A 25,746-nucleotide genomic window follows, 5' to 3' on the forward strand; every position below is an offset into this window, starting at 1 on the left:
TTCAAAACTTATTGCATTACTTAAAAAGCCTTAAGTCATTCTTCTCAAATCATCATCATATCCAATTTTGAAAGAAAAACATCCATATTATTATGGAAGCTATTCGCTTATTAGTGATAACACTTGTATCATTATCCCTTCTTCTTCAAACCTTTGTTAATGGATATTCTTCAAATGATATTAAACATTGGTGTAGCCAAACACCAAATCCTCAACCATGTGAGTATTTCTTGAGCAATAACCCTAATCACCAAAACAAACCCATCAACCATAAATCTGATTTTCTCAAGCTTTCATTGCAACTTGCCCAAGAGAGAGCACTCATAGGCCATGCAAACACTCTTTCACTTGGCTCAAAGTGCCGCAACCAACTTGAAAGAGTTGCATGGAATGATTGTGTTGACCTCTATCAACAAACTATTGAAAAGCTCAACAAAACCCTAGACCCTAACACCAAGTGCTCCCAAGTTGATGCTCAAACATGGCTTAGCACTGCTCTCACAAACCTTGAGACATGCAAAGCTGGTTTCTATGAACTTGGTGTTCAAGACTATGTCCTTCCTCTAATGTCCAACAATGTTACTCAGTTGCTAAGCAACACTTTGGCTCTTAACAACAATGGTGAATTTCATCAAGAGCCAAGTTACAAAAATGGATTTCCAACATGGGTCAAGCCTGGTGATAGAAAATTGTTGCAAGCATCTTCTCCAGCATCTCAAGCTAATGTGGTGGTGGCCAAAGATGGATCCGGAAAATACACAACAGTTGCGGCAGCCATAAACGCAGCACCAAAGAGTAACAGTGGAAGGTATGTGATATATGTGAAGGGTGGGATATACAACGAGCAAGTAGAGATAAAGGCAAATAATATAATGTTGGTGGGAGATGGCATTGGAAAAACCATAATCACCGGCACCCAAAGTGTGGGAGGAGGCACCACAACCTTCCGTTCTGCCACTGTTGGTAAGTAGAAATATTTTGCAATAATTTAGGTTCTTGTAAGAGAGATATATATAATCAGTTAGTTTAGAAATTTGTATGCAGTTGTCTTTACATGAAATTGATACTTAAGAATTGTTAGATGATTTGATAGATTTAATTAAATTATTATCTAATAATTCTCAACTGTGAACTACATATCCGTTTTCGTCAATATGTCTTCTACTATTAATTTAAATTTTGTAGAGAAAAATAAATAAATTTTTTATGATAAATACTTAATCATGTGAATTTTTTTATAATTTTTACAGCTGTAACTGGAGATGGATTTATTGCTCAAGGCATCACATTTAGAAACACAGCAGGTGCAGCAAATCATCAAGCTGTTGCACTGCGTTCAGGATCAGACTTATCAGTTTTCTATCAATGCAGTTTCGAAGGTTATCAAGACACATTATATGCTTACTCTGACAGACAATTCTACAGAGAATGTGACATTTATGGCACTGTTGACTTTATCTTTGGTAATGCTGCTGTTGTGTTCCAAAACTGTAACATATATGCAAGAAACCCTCCAAACAAAATCAACACCATCACTGCACATGGCAGAACTGATCCAAACCAAAACACTGGTATTTCCATTATCAATTGTGTGGTTACAGCTGCATCAGATTTGAAAGCAGTGCAAAGCTCCGTTAAAACTTATCTTGGAAGGCCATGGCAACAATATTCAAGAACTGTGTTCATGAAGAGTTCTCTTGATAGCTTGATTGATCCAGCAGGTTGGTTGGAATGGAATGGTAACTTTGCATTAACCACATTGTATTATGGAGAGTACATGAACACAGGACTTGGATCTTCGACCGCAAACAGAGTTAAATGGGGAGGTTATCATGTTATTACCAATGCTGCTGAAGCTTCAAAATTCAGTGTTGCAAATTTCATTGCTGGAAACGCATGGCTACCTTCCACACGTGTGCCTTTTACATCCAATCTTTAAATTGTAATCATTTTGATTGTTAATTCTTTTTATTTCTTTTATTTGTCTTAAAATTAGTTTAATTGGTTTTAGTCCGTTTACAATTTGTCAATAGCTTTATTCTTTAATTTAATTTATTGAATTGTATTTTTGTAAGATCATTCAAAAGTTCGTTTTACAATAAGAAGAAGATTGCTACTTGAACCTGCTTTAATCTTTTGATTGTTGCTGCATCATATTTTGTCCCAAATGGCATTATTATTCTTGTAAGTTTTCTAGACACAAATTATGTCATGAAACTACTCATTCAAAAAATTTAAGCCGATAGGAGGAGACAACATAACTTGTTATATTTCTAATATTCCCTTAAGTAAGAGACTTTTTTGGGTTTACTTGATTTTTGCATAGGGTTTTTTTTATTTTTTTATTTGTCTTATGATATTTTTTCACTTTTGGGGTTCACCAAGAATCGAATTCTAGATCTTTCGAACATAGAGCTCTGATACCATCTCATGAAACTACTTCTCCTAAAAGTTTAAGCTGATAAAAGAAAGCAACATGAATGGTTATATCTCTAACAAGTTAAACTAAAAACAAGAGATGATGCAGAGAGGGAAGCAGAGTTTGTAAAGTGTAGTAACTTGAAAGAGAAGAAATGTGTTAATAAAAGATGTAAATCTCACATCATATAGACTACAAACTAACACACTAAAATCAAGAAGTAGTGATCTTGCATGGCAGTTAGTAACATAAAATAATTGCCTAACACTTTACATTTCTTTCTACTTAGCAACATGTATTAAAATAGTGAAGATAAGTGATGAATTGTGGTCATGAGAAATTCAAATATGACCATATTGTATTAAATCATGACTTGGTTAATCATAAATTAAAGTAAGCACAACCTGATCATCACAGTTCTAATTATTATCTGATCTCTTATTCATGAACTCTGCTTGGTACAATTGACAAGGGACAGAGTCTTTGTTGGGATGGTCTTCAAGATCCTAATGTCTAATGGCTGCCAAAGCTTGTTGTTGCATGTTTGATGATTGTTTTTTCCAAGGATACCATAAAAGGATTGTGTATATAGGTGATGCAATTTGTGAGAATGTATTGAATTAGATTGACAAGGAGTTGAAAAAAATAGCTAAATTTTCATACTATTGAATTGTTTATCAGAATCATGTTTTAGACCATAGAAGTCTAAATCTTATATACAAAGTGTACAAGAGCAACATAAACTATAGCTGATCAGAAACTGAAATTAAATAACAGAATAATAGAACTTTTGCAATTGCAATTGGTAACTAATCCTAACTAATTTTCAATTACTTTGCTGCTGATTGCATTTTATCTTTGTGCGTATCCTTCACATATTGAATGAAGAAATAATTTTTTGTTGCTGATATGTCATAGGGATGTTTGTTGAAAGCTTAAACTAAATGCTGCCATGAATTCTTGGTTTATAGTGTGTGTGGTTAAAGTTTCTGTGAATGGACATGCATGCATGAAATTAATAGGAAATGTTCAAGGCTCAATGGTACCCAATTTTAATTTGAAAACTATCGGCAGATTTCTGCATATTTGTTTAGAATTTAATTAGATAGATGTAAGACTTATATTATGTGTAATAAACTAATAATATTTTTTCTTATAAATACGTGAATTATGAAATTTGATAAATAATGAATGGTTAGATTTTTTTTATTATATAAGTTTTTTTATGCATAAAGTTTTAATTAATGTATGTCTTTTAACTAATGAATGAAATAAACTTTGTATTGTATAAATTATTTTAAATTAGTGTTTTACCAAAGTGTGAAACTTTTAAAACAATATTTTAAAAAAAAAAAAGAGTTATTTAAAACTGTCATTGAATAGCAGAAATGTACTACAAAAACTGCTACAATTTAGCAACAATTATTTTTAATATTGGCACTTTAAAATCGTATAAAAACTACTATAGAACTGTTGCAATTTAATAACAATTATATAGTTCTAAATTTGCTACAAATATTTCAATGATAATTTTTATGGTTCCGAGAACCAACTGAATACCTGTTCCGGCCTAGTTCAACAAGGACTAGGGGTCCACCCGATGGCTTATGACCGTCTGAACCACCACGTCCTTCGCGTGACATAATATTTTGTGTGCGAAGTCTAGACAACTGACAGAAGCTTTCAAGTAAATGGGTCTAAGTAAAAAGGCTTATTCGAGGACAAGGAATAAAGGGGAAGGACTTATCCTCTCCCAAGTACGCCACATATTACTTTAATTAGCCACTTATTTGTACGAACATTTACTTTAGTATCGGAATGTCTTACAAGTAGCTCCACCTGTCGATTCACTGACGACTTTTGATTCTGCACCTCATCTCAGCTCTCGCGCTCAGGTTCCGACCCTTACCTCCAACGATCCACACTCCATTAGACTAACGAACAATCGAACACAACTCAATTAATCAAAAAACAACCATTAGACTAATCTAGTTTAAGGTAGCAACAAAATGGATAAAAATTAAAAAGGACAAAAAATTATTAATCAATGCGATTTTTTAGCGGTTAATTGTTTTACAATAATAAACTACAAATTTAAAAAAAAAATTATATATTTTATATATAAATATATTATTTTTTATTAAACTTTTAAATATATAACTCTATCAGGTGGTTTGGTTTTTAGAAACTTGATCATTTTACCAAAAGTTGTCTAAAACCATTCCGAAATATTTTGGCAACTAAGATAAGCTTCGCAAAAAGATCTAACGATGATTAAGACCGTTGTTACTATAAGCAGCAAACCTGTCACTAATTAACTGTTTTGTTGCACCAATTATTGTTCTTGTTTCTTTGCTTTCTTTTTCTTTCCACTCCAAACTATTTTTCTTTTCCTTTTCGTATTGCGTTAAACTTTCTTTTTTTATGGACATTTTCAGGATAAAAAAATTTGGCATAAAACTTAATTTTATCTTTATGGTTCTAACAATTAAAACCCAAAATGAAAAAAAAAAGACAATTTATTTTATTTTGATAAGATAGATAGCATATTTAATGAAATAAGAGAAAATATACAAGTTGATGATGATAGATAGAAATCCATTTTCCAATTTCCATGGCAGCCATTCAATGTTGGTACTTGGAACCTTTACTAAATTTCAAGTAGGAGTAAATGCCATCTAGACCATGGAATAACTTTGGCCATTTATATATCAATAATTAAAAAAAAAAAATCATGTTCACATTCTACAGTTGGAATGCAAAAAGTAACAACCGATATTGCAAAATGCAAATTATTGCCAAATCAACCTCACTGCCACTTCTCATTCAAACACGTACATTGCTTCAATTCATACACCACTTGTCAAGTTACTCCAACTCATATTATTTTTCCTTGTAAGACTAGGATTATATCTTTGCATGTTTAGTTTTCTTAGTGTTGTAATAATATATATTATAATATAGAGTTTTTCTAACTTATACTCTAAATATATATAAAAAGAATATTTTATAAAAATTATTAAAAAATAAATATTTTTATATTTTAATATATTATTAAATATATTAAAAATATTTAGAAAATTATTATTATATTTTAAAAGATATCTTTAAAGCATAAATTAGCTAATTAAATCTTACAATATATATTATATTATTTTTATATTAACATTAATTATTATTAACGTCATCCCCAAGAACGACCCTTGTCTGCATTAGCACCGCACCGATCATTTTAGTACACAAAACTTAAACCTGATAGTTATGTATGTCTATTCAAATTCTTTATTATCACATATACAAATATATTTCTTTCTGCTTAAGAAAACGGTTAAATCTCAATATATATACAAATATGACTATACTTAAAAGTTAAGTTCTATACGGATAGCGGGTACTTGATTATCCGTTCGAATTCGAATCGAACTAATTAAATTGGTTCTGTAACTAATAGATAATCGAGTTCAACTCAAACCAAATCGATAGTCTTTATTAGTGATTGGTTCGAGTATCAGTTCTGAAGATGCAGAACTCGAACCAACCTGCGAACCCGATCATATATTAATTAAATAAAAAAAATAAAATATATATATGATTTTTTCATTAGATAAAAATTATTTACTATTAATATGTTTTGAATTTTAATGAGTTTAGTTTTTAATATATTTAGTATTTAACATGTTTAAATTATTTTTATTGATGTTACATGTTTATTATACTTGTTGAATTTTTGAAATAAAAATTTGGTTTTTTTTTATGAATTTCAAAGTCATCAAGTACCCAATTACCCGAACCGAATCAATTCGTTCTTAATCGATTTAATTTAATTTGAATACATATATAAAAAAACACAAATCTAAACCAAACCGAACCAATTATATTTTAATTAGTTCGATTCTAATTTTATTATGAACCCAAACCAAACCGACCGTACTCATCCCTATCTATATCTTTTGTATAATTGTCTTAAAATTCAATTACCAAATAAATACAATACAGTTAAATTTTCTTTCGATAAATTTTAATAATACATTGTTTATATAAAAACAAAATATAGTATTATATATATTCACTATATATAAAAAAAACATTTTTAGAGATAATTATTTTGCCTTTAATAATAATAAAAAAATAAAATAGTCACTAACATATTTATTAGTAATTAGACATTAATCATCCTATACTTTACTAGCAAACTATTTTAGTGACAGTTATAGCAATTATCGATAAGTTTTTTTAATGGTCATTAAATTCTATAACTTGTCATTGTAATATATAATAATAATAATTACAAATATATAGTTATTAAGAAAAAGTAAATTAACTTAAAAAGATAATAGCCATAATGTAACTAAATTTGCCACAAAACTATTCTTTTAGTGATGATGATGATGCTAAAATTCAAGGTGAGATAAAAATAAATAAATTAGGCGGTAGTTTATTCCTTTTATTTTTATTTTTTTATTTGCATTGTTACTTATACAGTATGTTTAATTTCTTCTTGGCAATTTAAAAAATTATATTAGTTAAAGAAAAAATATATTTTCTGCATTTAAAGTTTTACACCCTTCAAATTTTTATGTAGCTGATGAGCATACACATTAAACAGATTATTAATGTGATAACTATCAGTTAATCAACAAAAACTAGTATTGTTGTAAAAATTACTGTATAAAAAGTACAGGATCTCAGATTGTAAAATTAAAAGTAGAATAGTGTGTGGTCCAAAATTATTTATCACTTGAATTATTGGTTTGTATATTTTCTGAGGTGGAGGCAATTCCATTCGTAGCGGTGGAGTTTAAGGGGATACAATCTGATAATAATTGGGTTGTATGAGTCTCATAGGCTGATATAATATAATAATGGATAAGATATATGTCTCTTTCCAATACTATGTATGCAAGCAGCTAGGTACCGTGTGTATTACAAGACAACAACTACTCATATGCTAAATGCTTCGGATAGTATATTACAAGTCTCCTTGTTTTTTTTCAAAAATTAAAATCTTGTAAGTATGAGACAATTTTTTAGTTTATCACTATATATTAAAAAAATCATTTTTATTAATTATTTATTTTATTTTTAATGTTAATAAAAATAGTGGCTAATATATTTATCAGCAATAATATATTATAGTCTTTTATACTTTGTCGTCACTAAAAGATTTTAGTGCCAATTATTTAATTATCGATAAAAAAATTTTTAGTGACAGCAAAAATATATAATTTTATTATAACATATAGTAATACAAAAAATATATTATTACCGCTAAAATTTGTCATTTAAAATAATTTTGTTGTAGTGTATACATTATATATATAACATTGTTATTTTAATATACCCACATAACAAGGTATGCATGATAAGAGAAGAATATAAATAATTATATTTTTAACATATTCTTTTATATAAGAGGTTTTTTGAGTTTGTGTAAATTTTTTTTATAATCTAACTCTTAATCTTAGTTAATAAAAATTCTGATATTATATCATAAAATTACTTCTTTCACAAATATTTAAATTGATAAAAAAATATATAAATAATTATATCTTTAATATATCTAAATAGATTATTCTAATTTAAAAAAACAACATTTTTCAACCAAATTTTTTGCCCTTTTAATAAATTATTGAGTTGGAACTTGAGATATTTTGGTTAGAACTTGAAAAATTAGATTGGATTGTTAAAAAATATTAAAAAAATATATGAGAAAAATCTTAATGAGCGAAACAAGCTACTGGGTTTATTTTACGGCCAACCTATTTAATTCACAAATTAATTTGGTCGAACCTATTAAACTTCTTATTTTCAAAAGCCTATTTTTTTAAGACAAAAATCCGTTCATCTAAAATAGTTAAATAAAATAACCTCACTCAACCCATTTTCTGAAGTCCTAATATTTCATTAAAAAAATATTCTAAAATCTTTATAATAAGGTAAAATAATCTTTCACATAATCATTTTATATTCATTTATTTATATTCTTAATTATACTTTTCCCTCCTCTATCTTCTCTTAAACATTTATGGTTATAAATAATGTAAAGAAAAAAATTATCACTATTATTAGCTTCCACCTATATAAGAATTAGCCCTAAAAGGAGTAATAGAAAACATGTATGGCACAAAGTTTGGTCACACACTCCAATTTGACACCTGGATAGAAAACATGATACATGTATCTTGCTTCCTCAGCTGGCTATAAATCATCAATCCACAACACCATACCCATGCAAATTCATCACAACACACTACTAAAGCCAAAACCCTCTTACTCTTGCCCCAAAAAATTAAAAAACAAACCAATAATATAATAAAATGGCCAATTTTTCCATACTAGTCTTTCTCCTTCTTCTCTTCACCACCAACACTTTCTCCCTCCAACAAGAAATAGAGCTACTAAAAATGACCCAAACCCAAGTTTCACAAATCATGAACAATTTGTTAGGGAAACTTGGAAATGAAGCCATGCTAGTTGTTGATGATCATTCACACCAAAATTATTCAAGTACTAGTGTGGCTCTAAGAGATTGTGCTAATCTCTATGAGGAGAGTGAGTATAGGCTTTCTTACATGATGAACTACTCAATGAATAGTAGCTATTATTATTATGACAATGATGATGCACTTTCTTGGGTTAGTGCTTTGATGACAAACCAACAAACTTGTTTGGATGGATTGAAGGAAAAAGGGTATGTTGGTGCTCATGATGAGGTTTTGGAAAATGGAAACTTGACCATGTTGCTTGGTCAAGCTCTTGATTTGTATGCTAAGAGAAAAGGCAAAGCAAAACCAAAAGGTGAGAGTATATATTTACTTAACTTTAATTTGTAGTATTTTAATTTCTTGTCTATTAATTACTATTATTTAAACATAATTGTTTTTTATATTTTATGTTGATATATATGTATTGTTTGATTTTATTGGATCAGATATGAGATATATTTCTATATATGTAAATAAATAATATATCACTTTAAAATAATATTGTATCGTAACTATATATTTTTATAAATAATTGTTTGTTTGACTAAAGTAACATATCATTAAAAATTTAATTTATCTAAATATACATTATTATTAATGTTTTGAGATATACATTTCTCATGATATATTATATGAAATGATGATCTCTTTTATTTCTCTGCACTTTCTTGTCATGATCACTCTCAATCACTTCCATGAAGTGATTTTATTGATCAGGTAGGGATTAGAGAATCTTCTATTTGTAATATAAATGTCTGTATCATGATTGACATATTAAACCCAAAAAGTCAATCTATATCTTCTGATATTAAACTAAATGTTACGTATATGAGATGGATATACCACGTACAATATAAAAAAAAAAGAAATCAATTTTTAGCAAATGTTTATTAGTAATTGTTAGTGTTGCAAGTGTGAGGAGTGTTGAAGTTAATCTCACATCAAAGAAAGTATGGAAGAGTGAGGAGTTTATAAGATGAGAGACCCATTAATTTGATACCTTAAGGTTTTGAGTTGGATGTGGTGTCATCTCATCTTATGTTCTCTTGCTTGATTTAATAATATAATAATTATTATTATTATATATTTTATTTAATTTATAATTTTATGATTATTATTATTATTATTATTATTATATATTTTTTGTTAATATTAAAATTTTTTATGAATAATGCATAATTATTATTAAATTTTTTAATAATAAAATATAAGATAATTAATATTTAATTACTAATAAATATATTAATACTTATTTTTATTAGCGTTAAAAATAAGATAAATAACCGTTAAAAAAAATTTTTCAAGCTGTAGTAGTTCACCATTCCACATGTGGCAAAACAAGGCAGCGTTTCCGTTAAAAATATATATTTCAATATTATGTTATTACAAGCTGCATTTCAGACTCTACACGTACGTGTGTGTTACTACTCTTTATACCCATGTATGTTGATATAAATACAATATATATTTTGGATTTATGCTTATTTTGATCTCATGTATATATATGAGTTATTTTGGTGGTATATATATATTTTTTAGAAATAATAGGTGGTAACACTTTTCGATTGGAATTAGTATGAGCTTTTTTTTTTTTTTTACTTTTTCCTCCCTAGCTAGTATTGTTCATATCTTTTTATAGGTCAAAATTAGTCTTGTAGATACTCATATAAATTAAATGAGTTTTTTATTGACATGAGTTAAATTATTATTTTATAAGATTTTAAAAGATTAAGTTAATTCATATATATTACTTTTAAATTATATATTTTGATTTACAAAATTTATCAAAACTAAGACCACTCAAATATATTTACACGGACCAAATCAAGTGTACATTAATCCAATAATATTATATATATATATATATATATATATATATATATATATATATATATATTAATGTGTGTTTTATTTTCACATTATAAAGATTATTGAGCATATATATATACGTGTAATACTACACAAATTGAAGTGTCCTGTTACACACACACATATACAGACAAGTAGTCAAATTGCATTTCTCTTTTATTTTGTGATCCTTTAATCTTATTATTTAATTTATATTATGTATATTATTTAATTTGAACTTGCCTCTTCCTGCATTTATTAAAGGATAGCTACGACTCACTCTTTTATGGAAAAAAAAAAAAGAGGTCATTATTGTTACATATTCATGAATATATAGAGGGTGGAATATGGTTCTTTAGTACATGAAACAAACAAAAGAAATCAAGAAAGCTGAGTGGGATATGCAACAATAAGATCATAATTATTGGTGTAACTTAATTATTAGTAACCAAAATTGAACACCAAATAAATAATATAATATTATTTAAGTGGTGGTAACTGTTTGGTCCCTTCCATGTAAAAGGAAAAAAGGATAATATTCTCTGTTATCCCCATACTCATAACTTGGTCAAATTAAATGAAAATTTATATAAATTTGGTAATTTAGGTAGCACTTTTTGTTCATGTTTTGAGGTTAAGTCAGAAAGGAGAAAGGATGATGTTGAGGCATGAGCCTTAATTTTTTAAAAGAAATAGAAAACAACAAATAGAAAAATGAGAAGCGCGCGGTATTTATAAATGCGTCTCCTAGCTACCTTCTTTTTCTTTTTTCAATTAATTAATGTTTTAAAAAATACAACAACAAAAAATACAAAAAGAAAGGGAAATAAAGTTACGTAGTTGTGTTTTCTATTTTAAGTCTTAATGAATAGAAAGATGATAGATTAAATCTTGTCTATATAGATAAAACTTTTTTATCTTTTCTTTTATCCAAACATTATATGTATATATGTATCTTAGTAATTTTTTTATATTTCCATTAAAAAGTAGTTGTTAATTAAATGAGACAATTTTATATAAAATTTTTAAAGATAGAAAATATTTTAGTAAATATTTTATTTTTATACTATTAAAACTTAAAATTTAGAGTTTAGGAGTTTAAAATTTAGTTTTTAGTATTTAGATTTAATTAAATTTTAATAAAAATATAAATTTTATTAATTATATAGTATTTCTAAAAAAATAGAAAATAAAAACTGAAAACAAGCTTTTATAATTTTCATTATTTTTTCCTTTTTATTATAAAATCTTAAAAAATAGAAAATATTAAAAGTAAAAATATGTTCAAATTTTCGTTTTCATTTACTTCTAAATATTATTATATCAATGTGATTGTACTTGATTTATTATTTATTATGACAATATAATATTAATTTAATATCTTAATTAATTAAAATCCTGTCTTATAGGAGCAGCAGAGAGAGCATTTTCCAGATCATCAAGTAATGGTGGAATAATGTTAGCATCATGGAATCCATCAACATCGAAAGCAGACTTCATAGTATCACAAGATGGGTCAGGAACACACAGAACAATAAGAGATGCAGTGGAAGCACTTGCTTCAAGGGGTAGCAAGAATGAAGAAAGAAGAATTATTTATGTTAGAGCAGGTGTGTACCATGAGAAGGTTGTGATTGGACCCAAATTGAAGAATGTGATGTTTGTTGGAGATGGCATGGACAGAACCATTGTCACTGGAAGCAGAAGTGCTGCTGATGGTTCTAGTACTCTTGGTTCAGCCACATTTGGTAAGACTAGCAACACTTTTTGCATTCTCATCACAAATTTGTTAATAATAAAAAAAGGATAAAAAAAATTGTACAACTTTATTTTAGTTCTCAAGCAATGAGTGCCTTTATTTTAAATCATTTATCTGAACAATTTTATCTATCACTCAAACAATTATTGTCTTAAACCACTCGACACTGAAATATTTTCATAACATATATTTTTTAAGAATGATTTTTGCAATATAAACACGTTACATTTTTCTAATGAAAAAATATAAAAAACTAACTTTTAATTAGAAAATATTAGTCAACGTTAAGTAATTTAAAATCTAAAGTTAAGAGAATTTATTATTTAAGATTTTAAATTTAATATAAATAAAATATGGGTTTAAATTTGATATACTGACAGTATAAAATGTTTTACATAATCGTACAATCACATCCGTTATTTTTTTTAATAATTATTCACGTAATTAAATTAATTTCTTAGCATTACTCTTTACCGATGAAGCTAATTAAGCAAATTTTGTACAAAAATAGATATATCTGGAGATGGATTTTGGGCAAGAGACATGACATTTGAAAACACAGCAGGACCAAGGAAGCACCAAGCAGTAGCACTAAAATCAGGTTCAGACTTTTCAGTTTTCTACAGATGCAGATTCAGAGCATACCAAGACACACTCTATGTCTATGCTAACCGCCAATTCTACCGAGATTGCCAAATCTATGGAACCATAGACTTCATCTTCGGAGATGCCACAGTTGTCATTCAAAACAGTGACATCTATGTGAGAAAACCAATGTCGTCCCAATCAAACTATATAACAGCACAAGGGAGAGAAAATCCTAAAAAACCAACTGGGATTTCAATAATCAATTGTAAGGTTAGGCCAACAAGTGATTTTGTTACATCTGAGAGTTCAATCAAGACATTCTTGGGTAGGCCTTGGAAGAAGTATTCTAGGACTGTGGTGATGAAGAGTGATTTGGATGGTTTGATTGATCCGAAAGGGTGGGGGCCATGGGACGGTGAATTTGCAATTAGGACTTTGTATTATGGTGAGTATATGAATTATGGGAGTGGTGCTTCTTTAAGGAATAGGGTTAATTGGCCTGGCTTTCATGTTTTGAATAGTGCTAATGAGGCTTCTCCTTTTAGTGTTGGTGAGTTCTTGCAAGGTGGTAGGTGGATTCCAGCTTCTGGGGTTCCATTTTCCTCTGGGATCTAATAATAATAAAAGTAAATGTATTTTACTATATATTTATCCAAAACATATAATAATATTCTATAATTTGAAAATTTTTCTTTGGTTCTTAATGGTGCGGAATCAAAAATTTACAACCTAACCGGTAAGTGTGTCGGGTCGTACCAAGTAATACCTCAAGTGAATGAGGGTCGATTCCATGAGAATTAATGGACTAAACAACAAAAGTTGAATGATTTACTTAGTCAGATTAATAGAAATGGTGTTTTGAGAGTTTAATTGCGTTAAATCGTAAATTCAAAAAATTTGAAAGCAAACAATAAACTTTGTGTGAAAACTATTAGAGAAAACAGTTAAGATTTTAAAGTTGTTTATTTTCTTATTTCTATTTCTTACCAACTATTTTAATCATACAATATTCAATTCATAACAAATTATATTTGACTAAACCCTAATTTCTTAATAATTTAGTCTCCTATAACCTAGTTAAATGTCAATTTCTTAGTCACTTAATTTTAATTAGAGGGTTATATATAAGTCCAATTCTAGTTTATTAACCACAAAACCCTAATTATCCAAATATAAGAGAATTATATGTCACGTATCCCTAGTCCAGATAATTAGTGATTCAGAAAAAAATTTTTCAAACTGTTATTCAAGTAAATTATTTTTTCAATATTTAACAAGAACACAATTAGAATGAGAGTTATTCTTCCGATCTATCTAAATCCTTAAGATGAAGAACGTAAACAAATTATTGAAAATAAAATTAATACATTAATTAAAATAGAAGAATAATAGTATTAATCCATAAAATAAACAGAACTCCTATCTTTAACAAAGGAGGTTTAGTTCCTCATAGTGAAAATAAATTCTAGTAGAGAAAAGTTGTAAAAAGTGCGAAAAAAAAGGAGGAAAAGAAGAAGGAGAAGAAGAAATATCTTTCCTTTTATATCTAACTCTAATTAATGTAAAATATATTTTCTAAAAACTAATTAATATCTTTTATAATTGGGAATAGAATAAAATTTAAATCAAGAGAAAGGAAAAACCACGTTGCTTGCTCTTAGAAAAGGTGGGGACCAAGCTGGGCCAAATTTGGCTCCACTGTGGCCAAAACAAATGGGAGAACATGATGATTCTGGCGTCAAACTTGAGTTGGGTCAAGTTTGGCGCCACTATGGCCATATCTAATGAAGGTTGTATGAGATTCTGGCGCCAAACTTGAGGCAACTGGAGTTTGGTGTCACTATATATGGTCATATACCACTGTGAACTCCTTGTGAAGCGCCACTTTTTACTCTAAATCTAGAGAGTAATTATAAACTATTATATATCGTTGGAAAGTTTTGGACGTTAGTTTTTAATGTTGTTAAAACCGCGTCAATTAGACCTCTGTAATTCAAGTTATGCTCGTTAGAATGAGAAGAGGTCAGAATTGACAACATCATCTTCTTTCTTCTTTTTCTTTTACACAAATTCTGTCAAACTTGTCTGAATGCCACCTGTAACTTAAAACATCTAAATCTTGATTTAATTCAATAATTTCACATGCAAATTTACTAAAAAAAATGCTCATGCATTACTTAACTATTTAAGTCATTAGTTTAAATAATTCTTAACATATGAGTAAGTTATCGTTTACAGGAATTGTTTAAATTAATTACTTGAATGATTTAAAATTGATTAGATTAATTATTTAAATGATTAAAAATTAGTTAAAAATTTTCGAATTGTGAAAGAGTATTTTATTTTTCGGACAAATGATTAAGGGTCAAAAAGAGTACAAATAAAAGATATATAATTAATTAGTTGATGAAATTTATTAGAAGATAATGATGTTAATTAGTGGATATATAATTAATTAGCATGCATGTGATGTTATGTTAATTGTTATAGCAATTATAATGACTATGTGTTACTACTAATAGTAGGAGATGGTGTTGTGGCTATATAGCTTGGTTATTGATGAGTATATTGGTATATATATAGCTTAATTGGTTAAATAATGGAATATGCATATTTTGTACATTATTAACGCGAGGCTTCCTATATTTTATTGTACTATTTTTCTACTCTATTAATCTTTTATTTTGAGTTAGATTACAATATCTATTATCTATTATTATTTTCTATATATAGTAATAATGTATTTTAATTTTAATTTTTTTAATTTAATTTTAATTTTTTTAGTGTTAGAAGAGAACTAGAGTTCGAAGTAGACGCGTAACAATATGGATTTTTTATCATTATCTTTTATTTTACGATTTTTTTATGCATATATATTTTTTATAATAGATATTATTTTGATATCAATATTTTTTTAACAATGAATTTTTTAATTAAAAAAGTCATTTAAATATAAAATTAATTAATAATAATTACATTTTTATATGGATATTAAAGGTGTTAGAAGCAAAAACTATATGGTATGTACATCAATAAGAATGTAATCGGGTTAAGTTGGTTTGGATTGAGTGGAATGTATGTATCTGAATCAATTAAGATAGAATGAGTCTGTTTATTAGACTGGGGTTTGGTTTCATTAATTGGAATTACAAATAAACATTATAACATATTAAAACTACACATTAACATTAAAAATTAATCCTACAAAATATGTTTTTTTATATTAAATATGTGGATAGGATTGAATTCGATATTCAATCATATCCAAATAAGAGCAGGTCTAATTAAATTTTATTTGATTATCATCGATTATCTGTCAAACACTATAATTGATTAAATTAAATTAGTTAATTTTGGTCAAATAATTGTGTTACTAACTCTACTTACCCCGCTTTAATAGAATTGAGTTTAAGTAAATTTAACTCGATTTGAAAAATTAGTTTATAAAATAAAAAAATCTTATACTTATAAACTTTTAAACATTTTATTTTTAAAAAATATGGAACTTGAAATAACCAAAAAATCATATACGAGTATTTATTTAATTTAGTTTTAAAAAATTTTAGTAGACATTATAGTCTTTAACAAAAATTAATTATTTTGTTAACTGTTAATTTCGTAAAACAGTTAAATCCCTGACCCACTTCGCTCCATTAATTTTTAACAAAATTGTCTTACATGGTGTTAATTTGCCACATCACACTTTAAGTGACACATGAATGAAGAGGACAAAATAATTCTTAACTCCCTCTCCGCAAAAACGATACCGTTTTTTCCAAATTTTTTTTGTATCCTCTATAATCCTAACCCAATTACATTGTGATGGTTATCAGAGGCTAAAAGAATTAGGGTTAAATCTTAGCTTATTTTTCTATTGTATAATATTTTTATTTTTTCATAGAAATTTAAGAGATATTTTTACTTTTGTCTCGTACTGAGTTGAAAGACATTTTCATTTTGTCTCCTAAGTAACAGAAACAGAATCGAAATAGAGAAGAAGAAATAACACCCAAATATATTATGGTTCAGCTACTTAGTGCAATGTAGCTTATATTCAGTCTCCATCACAATAATGACAGAATTTTCACTATCTTCAACAAATTACAATTACCAACTCTTCCTTAGGATCTACCCAATCCTATTTGGGACAAATCCAGATTTTAAACCCAATCCGAATATGATTAGACCTCAATCGAACTTTCAACAACAAAGTACTAACCTAACTTACAAAGGAATTCTTACAGGATCATGACACAAAACAGAAAGATGTACAAAGCAAATTGAGACATTTTATGATTTTTTCTCCTAGTTTTAACTCACTACCTTTTTTCTCTCATTGGCTTTTTCTTACAAATCTCACTATGTTTGCTTTTTATAATGAGACTCAAACAGATTAAACTAAGAAAAAGAAAATACTAAATGAACTACATGAAGGAGAAGGACTCAAACAGCTTAGGTAGCTATGAGAGTGAACTCTGTGCTTTTTACTTACTCTCCTTGCCTTCAACCATTGGCTGTTCATCCTTAATATAAAAAAATGAAGCTTCCAAGATTGAATCGTGTTCAACCTTAATACTGTCTTCTTCTCCAACCTCAGAGACTAGCAGCAACTTCATTAGAGAGGAGAGAGAAGACCAAATCTGTTGCATGCAACTCACCTATTCTCTCTCATCCTTTTTCTTCAAACTTTTTCAATCTTGACCATTGACCTTGACTTTGGCTCCAAGTTTTGATTTTGAGCGTTGATGAGCTTCTGAACCAAGTTGACTTCACATTCTCCATTGTTGCTTCTTCTATGCTTGAGACCTTGTAGCTTTCTTCTTGGTTTCTTAGTGTAGCACAAAAGAGGGAAGAAACTTTTGATGTGCTTTGACCGAATGAGATTTGCTACTTGACCGAAACTCTTCCTTTTTGCTTTGATATGGCAACAATCTTTTTGCCTTTCTTCAAAACTTATCTTTTGTGTTTTCCATTTTTTTCTTTCTTCTTCTTTAATTGAGTGATGTGACCGAACTAAGAGAGAGAAGAGAGAAGTGATGGCTTTCGGTAAAAGTTTCAAGGAACTTAATTGAATTGAATTTGAAATTCTAGTTACCAAGAGTGAGAGTAACCGTATGAGGCTTATGGTCTTTTAAGTTTCTTTCTTTTATTCATCATACTTGGTTTATGGGCTTATGATTGAACTTGTCTTTTCTTTCTTATTTCAAGGTTCAGCCATTAAATTTTAGATCAAGCTGAATTCGAATTAATGGATATTGGGCCAATATGGGGCTTAGATTGCTTTCCTATACACTAAACAAAATTTATTAAACAAACAAACTTGTAATAATTTAATAAATATCTAATTAACATTTTAATAATATTTGATAATCATTTTAATATTAGTTTTCCAAACTCAATACATTGAAACATGTGTTCTCCTAGCATGGCAATCTTTGGAAGCTCATCAGCTCCATGTCGCTTGAGAAGGAAAAGTGTTACCGTTGATCAAAGCATTGGAAGCGCATCCAGTGGAGAGAGGAAGCGAACGGCTAAAGGTGAAAATCTAAAGTATCAATGCGGAGCTTATGCCATTGTAGTGGAGTCTAGCATAACAAAAAATCTAAAAAAAAAAGTCATTCTTCAGTTGTTCTTACTTCAAGATAATAATAATGTTGATTGTGTTGTTGTTTCGTTTGTTGAATTGTTATGATGTTGAATGCTTGGAGATGTTATGTTGATGGTGTTCTTTTCCCTACTAAAAATGGAATATTGTGACTTTTTCTAATAGTTTGATCATGTGTTTGAATATGATACTGCTATTGAAAAGAAAAAGATTGAAAAATGTGAAGACATAATCAAACAGTTGGAAGATTTAGTTTGTAGTTTTTTAGGGTTTTTGTTCGTGGCTGCTGTTGTATTAATGTTGTGGGTAGGAATAAGAAGGGTTTAGGTCACTTTAGCAGATGGAATTGAGTATTGATAGGTGTAAATTAATTACTTGGAGACTAAAGTGTATGGTCTGAAATTTGTTGGGAATCAAAATAGATAAATACTCTTTCATTTTGAAAGTGAATGTGAGGAGTCTCTCACGCGAAGTGTCCGATTTTATGATCAAGGTGGTTGAAAATGGTGTAGTCTAATGTAACACCCTCACTACCAGAAAATCACGCTTCCGGCTGTGCCATTCTGATAGTAAGAAGTATTACGACTACTTTATATATTTAATATTAAAATAGGAGCCTGTGACTCAACACCGTATCGCTGATTTCTCTGATAAATCGGAAATAAATACTTTATCTTAAAAAAAACCGACATAAATTCATATACAAGACATCTTATATAATATTTTATAACATTATATACATATAAAACATACAACTCCTATCCCTCTTACAAAAATTATAATAACAGAGACGATGGAAGAAAATAATCTAATCAATACAATAACATATAAACCAAACACAGTATAACTCTTCTTAATGCCTCTCCATCTGGTTCCTGAAAAGGTAAAGCTGTAGGGGTGAGAACCTAACCACACGGTCTCACCACGGAGTTTCAAAGTTGTCATAAGAAGATATTTAATAAGAAAATTGTTTTCAAGCTTAGTAATTATCATTGTCTTATGAATCTTTTAAAAATCAATAGGTAATCGTTCAATACATTTTCAAAGATACAATGGTTAATCTTTCAGAAATCCGAAACATTTCCTTTCTTATAAGAAAAATCTCAATCAGAAACCGACCACGCAATCAAACAACACAATCATTAATTCAGCACCAAAATTCATTCTCAAATGTAGCACGCCAGGACAAACACAGGCAAGTCAGACAAGGAAAGCACAAGTAGGTAGCAGCTACAGCAAATAGTTCAAGTAGCAGTTAAAAACAGTTTAGCAATTAGGCAAACCAAAACAAGTTCAAACCCAAGCAAAGCATACAAATGCATATGATGCATGCCTGTCCTATGGCTGATGAGGCTCATCTGTCGATTATCCAGCCAACCCGACAAGTCTGAATTGTCCTTAGACTGTCCCCCGACGTGCATCCCCAAGAGTCTATGCATAGCTTTTCTCAAATAATCAATATTGCTCAATGGGGGTAACATTCCCGGGAATTTATATAGTGCCCGGTCACACTTACGTTGTAGGGTCAACAGAGTATCGAGTTTTCAACCTGGTACACGTGGTGGCAAGCCATGGTACTTTATCCAGGGAACCCCGTATCTCAGATAATTCAAAGATCATAAGCCATGCGAATAATTCAAAGTTCATATCTCAACATTCTCAACATCATAATCATTCATCAATCCAAATCCCATTTCTAAATTCTTTCAAATACCATATTTCAAAGAAAATCCTCATCATTCTTATTTTCATTCCCTCCATTAACAATCCCAATTCAAAATATAGTTCTTTCTCTAATAAATCAATCAATCTTAAAATATATAATGTTTAAGAGCAAATCTTTTTAATTAATTAATTCAAATAAAACTTCCAATTTTATAAAATTTTGCCAGCATCTCCTCTAAAACTCGAACACTGCCACCCTTTTCGGGTCCCAACCAAACCAAACCAAACACCTGTCAATCATTCAAAACACTTCCAATAACCATTATCACAACAACGATACTCAACCCAAAGAAATTACAAAAAATCCAGCATTTAATCAACCAATCCTATAAGTCGCAATATAAACCAACTTCATTCAACAGCGTCAATCAATAATTAAGGATTCTCGGTTTTCTCAAATAGTTTCAAACCGAACCATTCCTCAAACCCTGTTCAAACCATTTCCAAAATAATAAATCATTCTTAATAAACAAACCATTTTCAAAAAATCGAGTCCTTTCCAAGTTCGTTTTAAAATCAAATCCTGAAATCAATTCGAGTTCAATATCAAATCAAATTTCAATATTAAATCTTTGTCTAAAATCAAACCGTTTCCAAAATTAAACTACATGCCAATAGTAACTCTCTTCCAATAATTCAAGGAAAACCACTTTAACAACGTCAATCAACTAATCAGAATATCCAACTTTCTCAATCGATCAACCTATCAACTGAACTAATGATCTCATTCATCCAAAACATCTCAATTCAATTCATAAGACTTACGAAATTACAAGAAATATATTATACGCATTAATATCGATTTATAACAACTCTGGAGAATAAAACAAGTTTAAGGAAACGTGCCCCTACCTCGGAAAGTCGAATCCGTAGAAATTAACCGTGATAAATCCGTTTATTTTAAATTCGCAGCAACAGTGATAATTCCAATGAAATCAAGAACACCGCACCCATTGCAACAGCAACAATGTTAGTTTCGCGGTGATGATGGTTGTGGCAGGATAAGAATTTTGAATCTAATATGATCCAAGGGCAGAAACAGTCCTAAGAATCCAAGACAAAGCAAAAACTAAAATTGAATTAAAACAAGAATATGACAAAACAGAACATGCAAATGGATCAGGCCCAAGGGAAGGATTAGACCAGTACCAAGATAATAGAATCAGAACTAGCAACAGCCACGACGTTAGCTTCCAGCAGCGGCAACACCTTCACCAGTGACTCCAATTGAGACAAACCCCAACAAACACAATATAGACAAGAACATCAGAGGCCAATACAGGGTATTTTACAGAGCAATAAGGGTTCAGAGATGGTGGTTCTCATGGCTAGGGCTTAACTGACTCACCATTAATGATGGCAGCGACCGGCGGCGGAAGAGGAATGGCCTCTCCTCTGTGCGTCACTCTCTCTCTCCTCTGACTCTCGCTATTCCTCCAGCGACCTCTACGGTCACAGCAAACCAAAGGCAGCAGCAACAAAGCTCCAACGGTGATGGAAGCAAGGCGGCGACACAGGCAACCACGCCTCCCTCCTCCGCGCGATCTGCTTCTCCGTTGCCAACTCTCTCTTTCGCGCGGGGTTCCTTGTCCACGGCAGCTCAGAAAAACGCGGAGGAATGATAGTGATGCGGACTTGGGCTCCAGGACGGGGTGGCGATGAAGCGGAGCAGCGATGCGGCGCGGCGGTGATGACTGCATATGGTCTCCCCTTCTTCCCCTCTTCCTCTGCTCTCCCGTTCTCCCTTCTCTACCCTCACTGTTTCTTTCTTTCTTTTCTATTGCTGCTGGGTTTAGGTTAGAGAAGGAAACCTTGGCGGTGGCTATGGTTAAGTTAGAAGGGGTTATGGTTGTTGGGGTTTAATTTGGGACAAAAGTAAAATTAGGGATTTTTGGTATATTGGAGTTTGGTAAATTTTAATAAAATTAAAGTATATTGTATAAATTTGAAATCTAATTTAATCTCTTAAAATTACTCTAAAAATACTACTTAATTATCAATTTACTAATCAACTTTTAATCAAGTATTTTAATTTGAAATTAGAAATAATATAATTTACTTTCTATTTATAAAAATTAAAGTATTAAATTTTAAAATCTCAATTATTTAAATTAGATCATATAAAATTTTTATTATTTTATATTTGCTAAATTTTATTATTTAAATATAAAAAAATAATTCAATAATTATAAAATCAGATAAAATCTTAAATTACTTTAAACTCAATTAAATCAAAATTTGCTTTAATTTATCTTTAATAAAATAATTTCTGAAGTTAAGGTACTTAATGAATAAATAAATCAAAATTAACTCTTAAAAAGATTTTTCTGAAATTTCTGGGTTTTACATCTAATCAATTTCCAAAATGCATGCAGCATAGGATATTCCTCCAAAATAATGTCATTTCTCTATAAAGGGAGTCATGGATTATTTTGTCCGTTTTATCTATGTATCACTTAACGTGTGATGTGGCGAGTTAACGCGACATGTACGACAACTCCTTTAGAAGTTGACGGAGTGAAATAGACTATGGACCTAAATGACTTATGGAATTAGCAGTTAAAAACCAATAAAATAATTAATTTTTGTTGAGAATTAAAGTGTCTAATTTAAAAAATTTTGAGAATCAAAATGGATAAATATTCTATATTAAATGGAGTTCGAGCATGAATGACATAATGAAATTAAAGTGGATAAACTAAGTAATCGTTTGACCTGATCTTCTGAATTTAATTATAAGCAATATCAGTCTGAATCAAAGAGAGTTTCAATTAAAGTATAATTATTATTTCAGCTAACGTTAGAATAAAAAAGAAAAATTACATATATAGTGACTTTTAAAACGTGAGTTTTTCTCTAAATATAATTCATGTATTGCTATTGTACTGTTAAGGGGTGGCAAACGGGTTAGTTTGTTCTGTCCCGTCTCGCTAAAAGTTCATTATTTGATGGGTTGACTTATCTTGTTTCGTCTAGTGAGGCAATTTCGAATTTCTCTTCTATCTTGTCTAACAGTGAATTGGCGGATTAGTAAGTCTGTCAGGTGCAAGCCAATTTTTTAATTAATAAACCATTAAATATTAAATAATATATATAATTTTACAATTATTTTAATAAATCTATAATTTTTAAAGATATAAAAAATTATAATTTTTAAATTCACAAATATTAAAATCTTTATAATTTTGAATATATGATAAACATAATTATCAACTAAGTTTTTTGAAACAAAATAATAAAACTAACATTGTAAAATATAAAATAAACATTTTTCAAAACATATAATTAAATATCTTCAAGTTTCTAATCAATTAAACATAAAACCTAATTCAAATTATAACTTAAAATATCTTCAATTACAAAAAAAAAACGACAGATCTACCGAAAAAATCTCCCGCCCCAAAAGCCGTCAAAATTTGCGGATCAGACGATGCGAATCGGATTAGACAGACTTTTTAATTATGATATTTTTAAAATTTTAACTCGACCCACTTCTTTTAGCAAATTAAGAGGATTAGTATGTCCGACAAGTTTCGGCCCATTTTCCATTCTTATAGATATTCTAATATCCAAATCTTATTAATAATCGAAGAGTTTTAATAAAGAAAACCCAACATTATACTACTACATACTTATACATATATACATTATATTGTTAGACAACATAAACATATTAAAGTACCCTGTTAGAAACAAGAGGCTGAGAGAGTAATTTGAAAAGTGTATTATTGAGTGTGATCAAAGGTACAATATACAAATGGTATTTATAGGTACTAAATGAATTAGAGTAATAAAGGCATAGAATCCTACAATTAATATACAGATATACTATATAAATATAGACGATACTAATTGATCTAAATTGATTCTAATGATTCTCTAACATACCCCCTAAAATTCAAGTGACAACTTGAGTTTGAAACTTATTTAAAACAACGAAATAAAGAGAAAATAAAATTGCATAAACTGATAAAACGGGTGCAGATGGAACTGCCGAAAGGAAGCGCAGATGGAACTGCCGCTTGTCTGAAGGAAGCGCAGACGGAACTGCCGCTAGTCTGAAGGAAGCACAGACGAAACTGCCGCTAGTCTGAAGGAAGCGCAACGGAACTACCGCTAGTCTGAAGGAAGCACAGACGGAACTGCCGCTGTCTGAAGGAAGTGCAGACGGAACTGCCGGAAGGAAGTACAGATGAAACTGTCGCTAGTCTGAAGGAAGTGCAGATGGAAATGCCGCTGTCTGAAGGAAGTGCAGACGGAACTTTCGGGAAAAAAACGCAGACAAAACTGCCACAAGGAAACACAGACGGAACTGCCACGAGAAAACGCAGATGGAACTGCCACGAGAGAGCACAAATGGAATTGCCATGAGAGAACGTAGATGGAATTGCCACGAGAGAACACAGACGGAACTGCCACGAGAGAACGCAGACGGAACTGCCGAAAGAGATCGAAAACTATATGATTTCTTCATGAGAATAGGTAAGTAGCAGATGACAATGGTGTTTGATCATTCAACTTGAAAAAAAATACAAGATAGAAAAATAGGCTAGTCGGTGAGGTGAAAAAGCAGAGTGACAAAAGGGAAAGAAAAAAGGCGTAGAAAAAAATATAAAAATTACGGTGATTTCACCACAAGGAAAACAACATATCCTCTTCAAGGATGATACCATGGCTCTGATATCATGTTAGAAACAAGAGGCTGAGAGAGTAATCTGAAAAGTGTATTATTAAGTGTGATCAAAAGTACAATATACAGATGGTATTTATAGGTGCTAAATAAATCAGAGTAATAAAGGTATAAAATTCTATAATTAATATACAGATATACTATATAAATATAGATGATACTAATTGATCTAAATTGATTCTAATGATTCTCTAACATACCCAAACTTTTTATTTTTGTCACATATTTTCTGTCTATAAATAAAGGAAATTAAAACAAAGTACTATTCAACACCTTGATAGTTAAGTTATCAAATGTTTTTCAAATTTATAAAAGCATGAACAAGGTGGTGAAAATTAATTGTCAGTAGTGAAGAATCATTTAGCGGTTACTTTTGGAAGTTTCTTCCAAAATGAATGAACCATCCTTATTAGCATTTCCCCAATGGCTTATGATTCAATATGCCAATGAAATCCAAAACTATAAAAACAAGACATTTTGTTCACCATTTTGTCTGTAACTTGCTATAGTATAAACACGTACATAACCTTACCAATTGCCAAATCACTCTTTCACCTACTTTACCTTCCTTGCACGTAGTTTAGATCGTCAAACTTCTGCATTTAATTAGATAGATAGCTCCTAAAA

General features: G+C 29.5%; 2 protein-coding genes and 1 long non-coding RNA gene across 3 annotated transcripts; 2 read left to right on the top strand and 1 right to left on the bottom strand.

Moving 5' to 3' along the window:
* Window positions 1–2,028, top strand: LOC130961762 (pectinesterase 2-like). Its single transcript, XM_057887762.1, has 2 exons — window positions 1–963; window positions 1,251–2,028. Exons 1-2 carry the CDS (start codon window positions 93–95, stop codon window positions 1,937–1,939), a joined length of 1,560 nt encoding a protein of 519 aa, XP_057743745.1. The 5' UTR covers window positions 1–92; the 3' UTR covers window positions 1,940–2,028.
* A 6,519-nt stretch (window positions 2,029–8,547) lies between these two features.
* On the top strand, window positions 8,548–13,714 carry LOC130962302 (pectinesterase-like). The gene is made up of 3 exons (XM_057888513.1): window positions 8,548–9,217; window positions 12,162–12,500; window positions 13,023–13,714. Exons 1-3 carry the CDS (start codon window positions 8,737–8,739, stop codon window positions 13,712–13,714), a joined length of 1,512 nt encoding a protein of 503 aa, XP_057744496.1. The 5' UTR covers window positions 8,548–8,736.
* A 5,655-nt stretch (window positions 13,715–19,369) lies between these two features.
* Window positions 19,370–22,256, bottom strand: LOC130960581 (uncharacterized). Its single transcript, XR_009079164.1, has 3 exons — window positions 21,579–22,256; window positions 21,282–21,473; window positions 19,370–19,579 (listed from the first exon to the last, which is right to left on the bottom strand). It is a non-coding gene; the product is annotated as an uncharacterized LOC130960581 (long non-coding RNA).
* Between the last annotated feature and the right edge of the window lie 3,490 nt (window positions 22,257–25,746).

The sequence above is a fragment of the Arachis stenosperma genome, chromosome 2, assembly GCF_014773155.1.
Source record: "Arachis stenosperma cultivar V10309 chromosome 2, arast.V10309.gnm1.PFL2, whole genome shotgun sequence".
Classification (NCBI taxonomy): Eukaryota; Viridiplantae; Streptophyta; class Magnoliopsida; order Fabales; family Fabaceae; genus Arachis; species Arachis stenosperma.